This window comes from Lonchura striata, chromosome 5, assembly GCF_050655825.1.
Source record: "Lonchura striata isolate lonStrDom1 chromosome 5, ASM5065582v1, whole genome shotgun sequence".
NCBI lineage: Eukaryota > Metazoa > Chordata > Aves > Passeriformes > Estrildidae > Lonchura > Lonchura striata.
In genome coordinates, this window is record NC_140707.1 from 33,820,666 (window position 1) to 33,833,386 (window position 12,721).

The 12,721-nt window shown below is 42.9% G+C and overlaps 1 protein-coding gene across 23 annotated transcripts in view; it reads left to right on the top strand.

Moving 5' to 3' along the window:
* The window catches only part of TSPAN18 (tetraspanin 18), a 190,332-nt gene that overhangs the window by 154,882 nt on the left and 22,729 nt on the right, over positions 1 to 12,721 (top strand). For 14 of the 23 annotated variants that reach the window (XM_085580236.1, XM_085580242.1, XM_085580235.1 and 11 more), the window contains one exon: positions 9,506 to 9,595. Coding sequence is in view for 6 of the 23 variants with exons in the window: in XM_085580228.1 (XP_085436354.1) it covers positions 6,822 to 6,855; positions 9,506 to 9,595 (124 nt within the window). In the remaining 17 variants the exon portion in view is untranslated. Of the gene's footprint in view, positions 1 to 4,323; positions 4,939 to 6,671; positions 6,856 to 6,912; positions 7,892 to 9,505; positions 9,596 to 9,904; positions 10,125 to 12,721 lie in introns of those variants that run through there. The other 9 variants (XM_085580228.1, XM_085580229.1, XM_085580230.1 and 6 more) reach the window with 4 other exon arrangements.

Here is a 12,721-nt window from a genome sequence, read left to right on the forward strand (position 1 = left end):
CATTTTTGGGGACATCAGCTCTAAATGTATATTTCTACAGTTTTGAGCACACTGTTGAGAGGAACGTGGACTACAAACCATCTGACATTTTGGGGTCCATCAAAAAGGATCTCACCTGACGTTTTTTGTACTTGAACAGTTTTAAAAAATACTGTCAGTCACTCAAAATACTTGTTTTCATCTAGAAATTACAATATTTTGAATGCTGTCTTCTGGATACGATTTTTCCTGTTTTAAGCCTGGCACTCTCATAGGATACTGAACTAAATCTCTGAAACCCCATGGGTGAAGATAAGTGTTGCTGTTAATTATACTAAATAACAGGGGGTGGAGGAAGATGAGGAACACCAGCTTGAAATGACTTGCTAATGTCTGTGAGAGACGTTAGAAAAACTGGAATATAAAAGTGGTTTGAACACTAGACAGGAGACCACAGAAGCTGCCCAGAACACTTGCTGGAGCAAAGCCACATCAGCTTTATAAAGGACACAGCTTCATAAAGGGCTTTCAGACTAATGTGAAAAGCAATCTAAGGCTTAAATGGTATTAATGTTCTGATGCAAGGTGGTTTGTGCATCAGACATGAGGAATGGTAACCACAAATATTGTAATGAAATTTTTCATAAAATTTATTGTCAAATGTGTTTTCATGGCACGACTCCACAACGTTTTCAGAAAGATTCTTCTCCCCATTCTGACTGCAGGGATGGGAGAAGAAGCTGTTAAATGCTGTGTTTCTTGAGACAACTTTTCTTAATGCAGAGCAACTCTGCAAATGCAGCAACTCTAGCTAACTCTGCAATCTCTGACTAGGAGATTGTCCCCAGAGGGTTGTCTCTCTGTGCTCAGGATAGCTTGAACATCCTGTTGTTTCCTATGTTTTCTCAGCCTTAATTTGGGCTGCTTTGGCTCTTTGCTCTGCAAACCTCTCATTTTTTAAAATATGGGGGGTTTAGCTGAAATGCAGCATTTTTTTCAAATTGCATGCTGATCAAGAAAAGAGACATAGAAAAAAGACATAGCAAAGTGTGGATATAGTGAGCTCCTGCCACTGAAAACTGGTGTGATTTTGCATTCAGAATTCAGCCCAGTCCTGACTGATGTGAACGTTAGTCTGTGGAGTCCTGTTCCTCATAAGAGATCTGGTTTTGTTCTCCCTAAGAAGGGTGCCTAGAATTTCAAAATCAGAATTGCCGGGTTAGGTCAGATTGTGTTTGTGCTTTTGGGTGGGAAGAGGAAGGTACTCATCAGTCCATCTATAAATAGTTTTTGTACTGATTTAACGCCATGGGATCAGCTTGTGCCTTCATCATTCACTGGCACATTTGTAATTGTTCCAGCCCTTCTAATTCGAATTAGAAAAGGTTTCATGTCTTTAGTTTCTAAGTCCTGACTTCCAGTGGGTAAGATAGAAGTGAAGGCTGAGTAAAGCAATCGGAGTATTTCCATAGTTACATTTGCTACTTCAGTTTTGAGAGAGTCCTTAGGATGCCCTGTGAGTGCATTCCAGTTTTTATGTGCATGTATGACTGATGGTGCTCCAGGTTTTGCCCCAGGCTATACCCAGGCCACTTGCAAGCCATGCTGGCAGTGAATTTTCCAGTGCTGCTCTCATGTGTTATTTAGGCTACAACAGAGCTAAAAACCTACTTCACAATCAGAGACCCAATCCTTTCCCCCCAAAAGCTCACAAACCTTAAAACAAAGACTGCCTGGGGAGACTCTCTGGCACTGTATTAAATATCCTTGACAAGAAAAGGTTTCTTACAATTGTGGCCTTCCTAATAGGCACCGTGGGTAGTATCAACACAAAGATATCTGTATTACATGGTTTGACCTGCTTTAACCTCAGCCAGTCTCCTGGAGATTTAGAAAATATCTGTTCCATACAAAGGTCTTTGCTTTCAGGCAAAGTAGAAGCAGTTTGTTTAGAGTCCCAGCTTTGTGAGAAGAGATGTTATGCTTTTTGTGGGTGAAAGTCACCCCACTGAGGCTGTGTGAAAGCCTCCAGATCCATGTCATCAGCACGTAAGCTGCTGATTTTGTTTGCAAAAATAAATTACTCTTCAAGTCTCTCCACTTAAGACTTTTAAATATGCACTGTGCTCAGGGAATAGGGATATTCTGGGATAGAGGGTATATTGTTCATAGTTTTTCCTTTATGGGAAAAGTACTGTCTTCTAACTTTTAGTTGTCGTGGAATGTTTGATCAAACCTTAATGAAAACTAGAACCCAAATTTTGCAGGTTTTTATGTCCTTTAATTCCCCCTCCCCTGCCCCACCTTGGAGAAGTTTAAGTCTGTCAGCAATATAAGTGGGATTGAGATCAACCTCTGAGCAGTTAAGTGGTAAGGAGATTTCCGTAAGGTTTAGTTCCCCTCCCACATGTGGAAGGATGGGGTCACCGGGAGAGAAGTGTTATAGGTGGCGGTGGAAGCGAGTTCCCCCATACTGGCACCTCAGCAATGTAAATCTTCTGCCTCCTCAGGTGTCCCCAGCGTGTGTTCCCCTTGTTGCCCGGTTCTGCTGCCGTGTGAGCCCTCCAGAGCGCAGCGTGGGTGTGCAGCCATGTCTCAGGGCTGCGTGCCCCACTCCGTGCTGCTGGCAGGGCCGCAGCGGGTGCAGCAGGACGGCTCCGTGCGAGAGCTGCGCATGGGGCTGCCTGTGCTGCTGCAGAAACGGAGGTGAGGAAGTTTCATTAGGCACCTTTGATTTCTTCATTTCTGCAAGAGCTGAAGCCGCTTGCCTGGGCTGAAGGGCTGCCAGGCTCCCTGTGTGTGATGCTGGGAGAGGTGGCTGTGTTGCTATGGCACTGGAGGTGTCTCCAAACCCCACTGCTCTGGCAGCTGAGCCGGCTCCCAGCAGCACGTCCTAATTGCGGCTGTGCAGCAACAAAACAAATATTCGGAGATTTCCATAAAGGCTGTAATCAAAGGAGCATCCCTTGCTTTTTAATATGTGCTGAATGGGTTCATTTGTAAGCTTATTGCGACTTCAGAGAGAGAAGCTATTAGGATGATCATTAGCTGCCTGTGCAAATAACAAGGAAAACCATGGCATGTTCCAGAATAACCCCCTTTTAAAGGTCTGCACTTTCAAATGCATTAACAATAACCAGCCATGCTGTCTTTCATGTTTCCCATGCCATGAGTAAGGACAAAAGCGAAAGGAGAAGGGGACAGTGAACTGCATGCTTTCAAAATAAGTTCAGATGGGGAGAAAAATGAGGTGTTAAGAGAGCAGCAAACTCACTAGCATGACATTGTGTGTATTGATGCAGTATCTGTTATCCATTGGGAAAGCAAAAGCAGCTGGGAGCCAGCCTTTGAGTCTTGGCTCATATCTCACTTGGTCCCTCTACTCCTGTCATCTATGTATGAATTGTGCTTGGGGTCTTTTGTGTGCCTGGAACCTGATGGTTGCTGGAGCACTTAGATTATATGTCTTATGGAGGAAGAGAGAACATTTAGAAACACGTATGCCAAGATTTTGGGATTTATTAACTCTCATTTATTTGCCTGCAGAACATCTGAAGCCCTCACATGGGCTGTGGCTATGGTTCATTCTCTTAATCTGAAATCAAAAATATGTGTAGTAAAAGATGTTGAATGGTTGGGTGTTCATACCTTAATTGGGACAGGTGTCATTTAGAGCAGTCACATTTACCTTTCAAACCCCATTAGCTCCAATTTTATGTGCTAGAGTAAGTTAAAGGTGCTGATTACAGTGAAACTCAGTTTAGATTTGCACATGAAATATTTATGAGATATGTATCCATCTGACTATAAGCAGGGTAACTTAGACTTCAGGTCTGCCTCTCCTTCCTAGGCCATTTCTCATGTCTTTTGCTGCATTCAAATTTTCCTGCACATATCATATGCATCTATAGCTTGTGAAATGTATATATTTCCTATAATATCCTCTTATGTTTAGAATCCATAACACTTTGGGATGCATTATTATTCTTCTAGTTAAAAACATTTAACAGATGACCAGAAGCAGGTAAATAATGTCACTTCTCAGATTTCCAGAAATATTATTTTCTGGATTATTTAATATTATTGAGATCTGTCATTTAAGATCTGCTTTTCTTACAGGCTCTTTTTCCTAATCTTTGCTTTTCTGTACTGACTAAACCTGACTAAACTGACTGTTTTGTTTTTATATCTGAGTAGGCTGTTACCATGAATAGAGAATTTGCTATTTTCTGGGGTTTGCGAGGCTTCTGTCTGGTTTTGATTTGGGGGGGGGGGGGGTTGTTTGGATCTTTTTGTTGTTATTGTGGGTTTTTTTGTTTGGTTTTTTTTTTTTGGGTTTTTTTTTTTTTTTTTTACAGTAGTTAATGCATTTGAAGTTCAGTTTGGGATTTCTTTTTAAAAAGGAATCAAAGTTATTACTTCCCCAGTTAAATGATCCTAAATAGTGGATTAGTTTTTCCACACCTCTGCCTTATGAGAAAACATGGAGAATAAATACAACAAAAAGAAGTTAACCTATTGATCTCCCACTTCATTCTGCATTAAAACAGATGATACAAGCAGAGATTTCAAATTCCCTTGCCCATGGCCCCTTGCCTCTGCCTCTGCTCAGACAGTCACAGCTTCTTTTTCCTGCTAAGGACATCAACATCATTATCTTTCTGATAGGACAATAAAAGCCTGTGGTTTATAGTAATCCCTTTTGGTACCATTCTTACTTTAAAATATTTTTTTCTCCTCTGCCTTGTTTCCCTAGCCCGCAAGTATTGGGAAAATTCTTGAAATATTGAAAATCATGGTCTGAGGGAGGACAAGGTTGCCACAGCAACTGTCCAGTGTTCCCGAGATCTATTCCTGCATCTCTCAAAACCATCACAAATGCCACAAACGGCTGAGGCACTTGCTGCAAACAAAGCAGGGCTATAGGAAAAGAGAACCAAGGAGCCAGTTGTTGTAAAGGTGAGATGTGTCAGGCTCAGGGAAAACGTGGCAGGCATTTAGAGTCTGTGTTAATCCCTCTGTGTCTGCAATGCCATGCAAGTGCAAGGAAGGCTCCAACACTCGACAGTACCTGGCTTGACAGTGGAAAATGTCACTTGGCTTGTGTTGCAGCTCCATGATCCACTCAGGAGGGTGACATTTATTCCATCCAGAAGGGAAATACTTTTAGAAATAGGAGGCCAAAGTTAGCTGCCTCCCTTTGGGTTTGCTAAATAACAGCTTTCTGGGACAGAAGATGCCTGAGAAAGAGTGCTACTTGTCAGCCAGAAGTGATCATCTTTTTCATGGGTTTGGGACTGGTCTCAGGATGGACTAGTGAGCAGAGAGCTATTCTGGGGGTCAGGAGGTTTAGCCCATCCGTTCCCCTTTTAGCCCTGGTTTTCTCATCTAATAAACAAAATTAATGTTGTTATATTATCAGTGTATATAATCTCTGGGTCATCTGTTCAGAAAAGCAGGCAATTGGTACCATATGGTTCCATTGTACTGCAGTTAATACAAGGGAAAATACACCTGTGAGTTATCTGAGGGTTTTTTTTAAAGGAACAGAACTCAAAAGATTTGCAGGCTATCAGATGTTTTGGTTCTGTATGCAGGATCTTCTTTTCTGAGACAGCTGGTTCCTGTGTGTGAGAAGCTGTAGGAAAGAGCCAGATGTGATTACCTATGGAACTTTCCTTGGGAAGGGGCCAAAGTGAGCAAGCAGTTCATGTTTTGAACAGTGCAGTGTGCACATTTGCACCGGCTGAAACAGAGTGGTCTGTGGCTTGAAGCCACACTGGCACTTAACACATAATCTAGCCCTTTTTGAAACATTACAGCATTTAGAATTGGTTCTGCTCTGGGACTTCTGAATTTCCATTCTGAATGTCTGTGCACGTGTGGGAGTTTTGCCTCCATGTGATCTCATGTATTCCATGCAAACATTGTGCAAAGTTGCAAATATAAAACAGAGGGTAAGAGTTGCATTAACAGTTTTGTTGCAAAGCTGGTGTTATTTATTTGAAAATTTAGGGGGTTCAGTCCTCCTGTGTGAGACTGATGTGCTCTTACACACACAGAATTTTGGTGGCAGAAATGGGCTCGTGTTAAAAGCAATCAGGATGAGATGAGACCCAGTTGTTCTTCTTGTGTAGGAAACTCAGGGTAGTTTTGGAGGCAGCTCCGATTCATTTGAAAGATTGTCACAAGCCTCATATGCTTTTAGTGTTACCAAAACGAATCAGGTTACTGTCTGCAGGTATAAGATGCCCCTAAGGGCTTTGCTCACTCAACTGTACCAAGGAATTAAATGCTCTGAGGCAGTGCAACAGGCTCAGTCACTCCAGCGTTGCAAGGCAAGGCAGTCATCGCTGGTAAATGGGCCCATGTTACAGTGACATTAGCATTTTAATGCAACTAAAGAGGAGGTAGATTGACTGTAATTTAGTATCCAGTTGCATGGCCTTGTGCAGGTCCCCTCATCGATGCTCCACTGGGGCTGATTACAGTTACACAGTGCACTTCGGGATCTAATTGGATTTACATGAAGTAATGTACTTGTGTCATAGCAACTGCTGCACAAGTGCTATGAAATTCCAGAACAAATAGTTATTTATGTAGGAGCAATAGTTACAGGTTAACACATGGGGCAGACAGCTTGTGCCAAGGTCCAGTTCTAAATAAAAAATTGTTTCACTATTTTTCTGAAGCCACTGCAAGGGAATGAAATTATTCTGCTCCGGCTTCCACAGAGATGTTCCTCCTCACCTTTCACTGTGAAAGCACTGACCTGACATAGAGATCCAGCAGGACATGACTTCTGTCTTCAGCTTCTCCTTTGTTTGAAAATATTGTCTGGCATGTGTTTAAGTGTCTCTCGGCCCTGCAAATGTGGTGAGCACAGGGGACTGGCAGTAGCTAGAAGCCCTTTTGAAACAGGATAGTTTTAAGGGGTTCATCTGGTGGCCCTTCCTGCTCTTGTTAATAGGCTGGATTTCTCACAAAGACAGGCCTTGCTTCTTCATCCTGCACACTCCATTAATTGAAACAATTAATTTCTTGTTTCACTTGCTGCCTGTTGTGTGTTTCAACCCCTCTCTGTCCTGTGGCTCTTTGCTCTGGAGCTCCAGCTGTCTTTTTTGCAGCATGATACCAGCAGGAGGCACATGTTTAGCTGCTTTTCCTTCTTCAAAGCCAGCTCCTCAATGGGCTGCAATGTGAATGTGAAGAGAAGCCAATGCTCAGCAAGGAGAGTTGATGTGGTTGCCGTGGACAATGTGCCAGCCACAGCTGGCCAGTCCAAGGATGAGGCTCAGGCTCAGCTGTCGCTCCTGCTCCTGCTGTGTTTCCCCAGAGACTGTAATTAAAGGCATCAGCTTGCTGGAGTCACAATTAGGCATGGTGGGTTTGCACTTTGTGCAATTCTCCCTAATTATAAAATCGTAGCTATTAACCAAAGAGAATCTGTTTGGCAGGGACTTCCTCCCCTTTAAGGCAACAGAGTCAGGTGGAACATTGCTGCTGTTTGGCACTAAATGCAATCTTTCATCCCTTCTGACACAGTACCTGCTGGTACCTACTGAAGCATTTAAACTCTTCTCTGGAGTGCTGTAATTTCTTTAAAATATTGTGACTTATGATGGATAAAAAAATAAAACTTCTCTCCCACGCAGACCTCTGAGGGCTTATAGGAATGTAATTATATGCACACACAGTAGGAGCAGGAATCCTATCATTCTGGTTATTTTCTTAATGATAGGTTTATATAGCAATGTCATCTCTGCTTTAAAGTTAGGACCATCTTCTCTTGGCAGCATCTATCCCAAGTAAGTGGCATCACAGGACTGGACAACCATAGAAATTGTCTCTCAATCACGCTTGCAAAACACAGGATGACACGTCCCCACACACCACGGAAATAGATACAAAGGTCAGTGTGGGCACTAGACTCTGCCAAACAGGGGTTCACTGCTGTGAGGCACTGTTCCTTGTCCTAGATGTACCCTCTCTTCAGACCTGCTGAACTTGCTGCAGCCATCTCCCAGGCAGTCACAGAGCACCCTCTGAACTTTGACACTGGTGGAAAAGCTGTACTGATCAGGAGCAGCCCTTGTAACCCAGCATTGTGAAGCAGGGCAGTTCAGCCCTGCTCGGCTCATGCCTTCAGCACTTCCCAGCAGAGACTGGTCGATTGGCAAGAGATGTTTTCACCCTCAGATTTCCAAGGGGAAGCCATACCTCTTCTTCATCTAGAGATGTAGGTTTACAGTGACAGAGGAAGGACGTTAAATGTGAGGGATTAATGCAAAACAAAAGGTCTATGAATATTCATTGTATGTTTTATATTGTAATAGTTTCAGCCACCTTGAAACTCCTTGTTCACTTCCTGCCAACAACAAACAATAGATTTTTACTCACAGAAGTCTTAATGGCAGGCAATTTTCAAAGGCGCATTTACAAATGTTTGTGGGAAACAGATGTTAAATGCACCCACTCCCAGAAATCATGATGAAATGCTGGCACTGACAAAGCAGGGAGAGACCCAGGTGACTTATCTGGTGCCTCACAGGGAAAGCAGCAGCTCCAGCAAAGCTGTGAGTATGCCAAAACCATCTCTGGAGGATGAGTGAGTGAGTTACTGAGCCCTATGTGAATATTGGACTCTTATGGCATGGGGTGCTCTTTGAAGAGTGAAAGACTGCCCCTTCCCCACAGGCACTGCAGTATGGAGTTAGGGCCGTGTCAGACATGTGGAAAAAGCAATCTAGGAGTGGGTGCCCTGAGAAAGCAAGAGTCAAACATGTGTGCCTTGCACATTGGTCTGCAGCCTCACCTCACCTTTGCTTGGTCAAAGGCTCTTATTAGCATTGTGTGGGCAGAAATTAAAACTTACTGAGAAAACTGTAATTGTTACCTTGAGGACAGTGGCGGTCTGCACCTGAGTCCCTCTGCCTGCACCCATATATATAATACTTTTGGGTGGCCAGGGCTGTGGCTTTGCTGTCCCTCTCTGTTGTTGGTTTCCAGGCAGTGACGATGAGGCTGAGGGAGAGGAAATATTTTGCTCAACTCAGCGTGACAGCTGGCTGGAAGAACGAGGGATAGCACCCAACATTTACACTGCTGCTTCTAATGGCTGGGCTTCCCAAAGATGCATTCCATCTTCCTTGCTGCCTTTTCCATTTTCCCAGTAAATGGGCTGTAAAGTCACAGCAGATTAAAGTTTGTCTAAACCTCCTATAAAATATTGAAGGTACAGCTGGTATTAATCTAGTCCTCTTGTGGTATGAAGTGCAGGTGTAATGGGCCTATATATTTACATATGGTCTGTGGGCATTTAAAACACCCCCAAAGATTGTTAAAGAGATTCTGAGGAATTTAATCTCTCACTGGGTATTAAAAGCTCTTCATTAGTGCTAATGTACACCAAATTAAGGTGGCAATTAGACCGAGCACATTCTTCAGGATGGTGTGTTTAATAAATTCTATATTTAATATGATTGCATTTTATTGACTTTAGTAATTGCGTATTTTTCTCTTACAGGACAAGCTTGGATAGAAGGAGATATATGGGACACAGAGACAATTAAATACTGGAAAAGATACAGTGCTTCAAGTCCCAAGATTAGTAAAGGTGAGTGCTGTTAATGGCTTGCTCTTTCTGTATGCCAGGTACTTTCTCTGTATCTCTGTTGGAGCAGATTAAGGGTGGCTATGGTGTGATGGAGGCAGTAAGAAATACACAGCTCATCTGCCACTGTATCACCAGTGAAGTACTGCAGAAAGTCATCCTTCCTGATGAAACTGCCCCTAATCTCTGTTGCATCTAGAGGAGCAGACTGTGAGAAAATAATGCTCTGAGAGGATTTTCTGGAAGGCCTTGCTGATAGGTATCTCTTAGGAGATCCCACCACTTTGGTGTAAAGTTGAATACTGCTTGCAGGTAGTGGACACAGAAATCCACTTATGGGAGGTGTACTTGGGAAGGAAGGCAAGCATGCTGAGCCAAGTCTCCATGCCTGCAAGCCAAAGGGTGGCCTGCCACATTGCTGGGGAGAAGACACCATGGAGCAATGCCAGGTGGTGGTGATCCTTTGCCGCTGGCGCAGCTTAGAGCTTCAGGGATGTTTCCAGTGACGCCTTATCTGGGACAGCCTCTAGAAGTAAGTACATTTACTTGAAAGAGAATCTAGTGCAAATTTTCTAATACCTTTAAAGGCTACCTGGCACTGGTTCTGGAGAACTTCAAACACATCTTTTGCTTTTACTTGGTGCATTGTGTATGGATATGAACCCAGGTGTGAGTTAGCATCATTTCCTGCTCAAGACACAGGCTAATGTTCTGTAGGAAGTACCGCAGAGCTGGTTCTTACATTTTAGAGGAAGAAACAGCTCAGTTCAGTGGACAAGTTCTTCATGCATATCAACAGCAAAGAGATATTTATGTTGAGAGAAGATACACACAGATCATGTGATAGAAGAGCAGTGACTTAAAAAGTTATTGCATGAGGGCAAGAGAACCTGTAGACATCTTTCTCAGTCTCAGTTATTCTGTGTTTTCTATCAAGTATTTGAGATGGAGAGACTGTGATGAGCAATCAGTCAATCTGTCTGAATTTTCATACTGAAACACTAATTGTTTGCAGTGGCCTGTTAGGGATGGGCAAGGAAAATGGTTCACACGTTTGTTTTCAGTAGAGGGTAGGAGTGATAAAATGCAGAAGATGTGAGGATTGAGACTGGTGCTCCTGAGAGTTCTGAGAGACTGGCACATCCATGAGATGCTTTTGTTCCATTTGCCACCAGGTAACTCAGACAGACTTTGTGCAGCTGTTTTGAAAAGTCTTTTTACCAAGGAGAGTCATCAAGCATTGGAAGAGGTGTCCAGGGAGACTGGAGAGTCTCAGTTCTTGGAGAGGTTCAAAACTTAACTAATGCGACCCTAAGCAGAATGCTCTAATTTTGAAGTTGGGTCAAATGTGGAATTGGCCCACATTGGAGGCAGTGGATTCTTGTACTCAGTGAAATCCAGAGGTCCTGTCCAACCCAATTTTTTTCAGTGGTTCCTTCTTCAAAGAAAAGGTAAATAAGCAATTTAAGTGAATCCATGGGTTTCAATCCAGTGGTAAAGGCACGTGGGGGTTGAGGGACACGTCAGTGGCAGCAAAGAGAAAATTGGAGGCCTTTTGGAGGGGTGTGGTTGGGCAGCTGCCTTTAGAAACATGAAGTTCAAGGCAGCTGCAAGGCATGCAAAGCAAATGACAAAAGGAAGGAAGTGGCTGGAAAACAAAAAAATGCATTGCTTTAAAAACTAGACTTTGCTCCTAACTGATTACAGCAGCTGGGCTGTGTTTCCTGGCTACACTGCTGGGGACTTTTAGCCTCCCTATCCCTTTGCACAATAAAATTAATGGGGGATACAGGAGAGAGAGAAATGTAGAATAATGTGCCTAAGAAAAAGCTGAACATTTGTAGCTGCATTTTAGACAAAAACAAATGCATATGTCTCACAGGTCTGAGATGGGAAAAGCCAGGGAGAGCATCTGTCAGCCACTGTCTTCTGCAGTTCTTACTGTTAATGTTTGCTTAGCCTTAAATGTCTCTTGCAGAGAAAACTTAATCTCTCACAGATCTGGGGCCTGGAGGAGGGGAGTGAAGGTATTTTTAAAAGGTAGATTAGGACATAGGCATTCAATTTTTATTACATTTGTATCAGTGTGTAGGAGGAGTAACTCAATAATTTGCTCTTTGTGTGTATGGTTTAAAAAGAAAAGTAGAATGCAAGTCCATCTTGGTGAGGCAGGACTGTCCTTTAATGTAAGTTATTTTAGCCATGAAGCCTGTCATCAGGGACTCCGGGTACCTTCAGCTAATTAGCAAAGCTAATTGGAAGCTTGCATTGAGTTCTTCTGATGTAGAAACTCTGATATGGTTTGTTCTTGGCTTTACCAGCCCAGACCTCACATTACAGCCCCTGAGCTCTATTTGCTCATCCTGAGTGGAAGAAGTTTGCAATCTGAAAGCCCCTGTGGGTGATCTGAAGCACAGCACAATGAATAAGGTTTCACTTCATTATTGCTTTCTGTGAGAAGTGTAGTGGGCTCAGGAATTACAAATCTGAACCCAGTACTACCACTGGGGACAATTTCTTGCCCAAGCAAAGAAGGGAGCCCTTTTTTGTCAAAGCTGAGTGTGCATGTATTCATGCTACTCCCAGGTTTTTGTGACTGATGGGTTCTTCTGGACAGTGAAGTTTCCAGGATCTGATTGCTCAATGGATTTAAAATCTCCCTTCCCTTCCTATTCCTGGAAAACATTTTGACATATTGAGTGGATGGGCAGCAGACAGATGCAAACCTTACCTTGCTTACCTTATAGAGGAAGCAGTCCCAGACATGGAAAGGAAAGTAAGACAGAAATGTGATTTATCAACATTACAAAGCAGTAAGACAATGTTAGGTTTACGAGCTGCTGCTTCTTGGACAACTGGCATTGTTTTTCATTGGGTGACTGTAGTGGGGTGTGTGAATTATGTATAATGTTGCAACAAGGCTAAACTGTTTTGGGTTTTGTTCTTTTCTTCTTTTTATTTTTGACTAAGTCTGCTATAATATGGATCACACAAATGGGTGCTTAAGACAGAAGGAATTTCTGAGATAACTTTAAGAGTTTGGCTAATTTACCAAGATTTAGCCATCCTTTGTTTCACTGGAGCATGAATTTTTAGTGTGGTGATGGGAACACCTTGGTGACACTAATT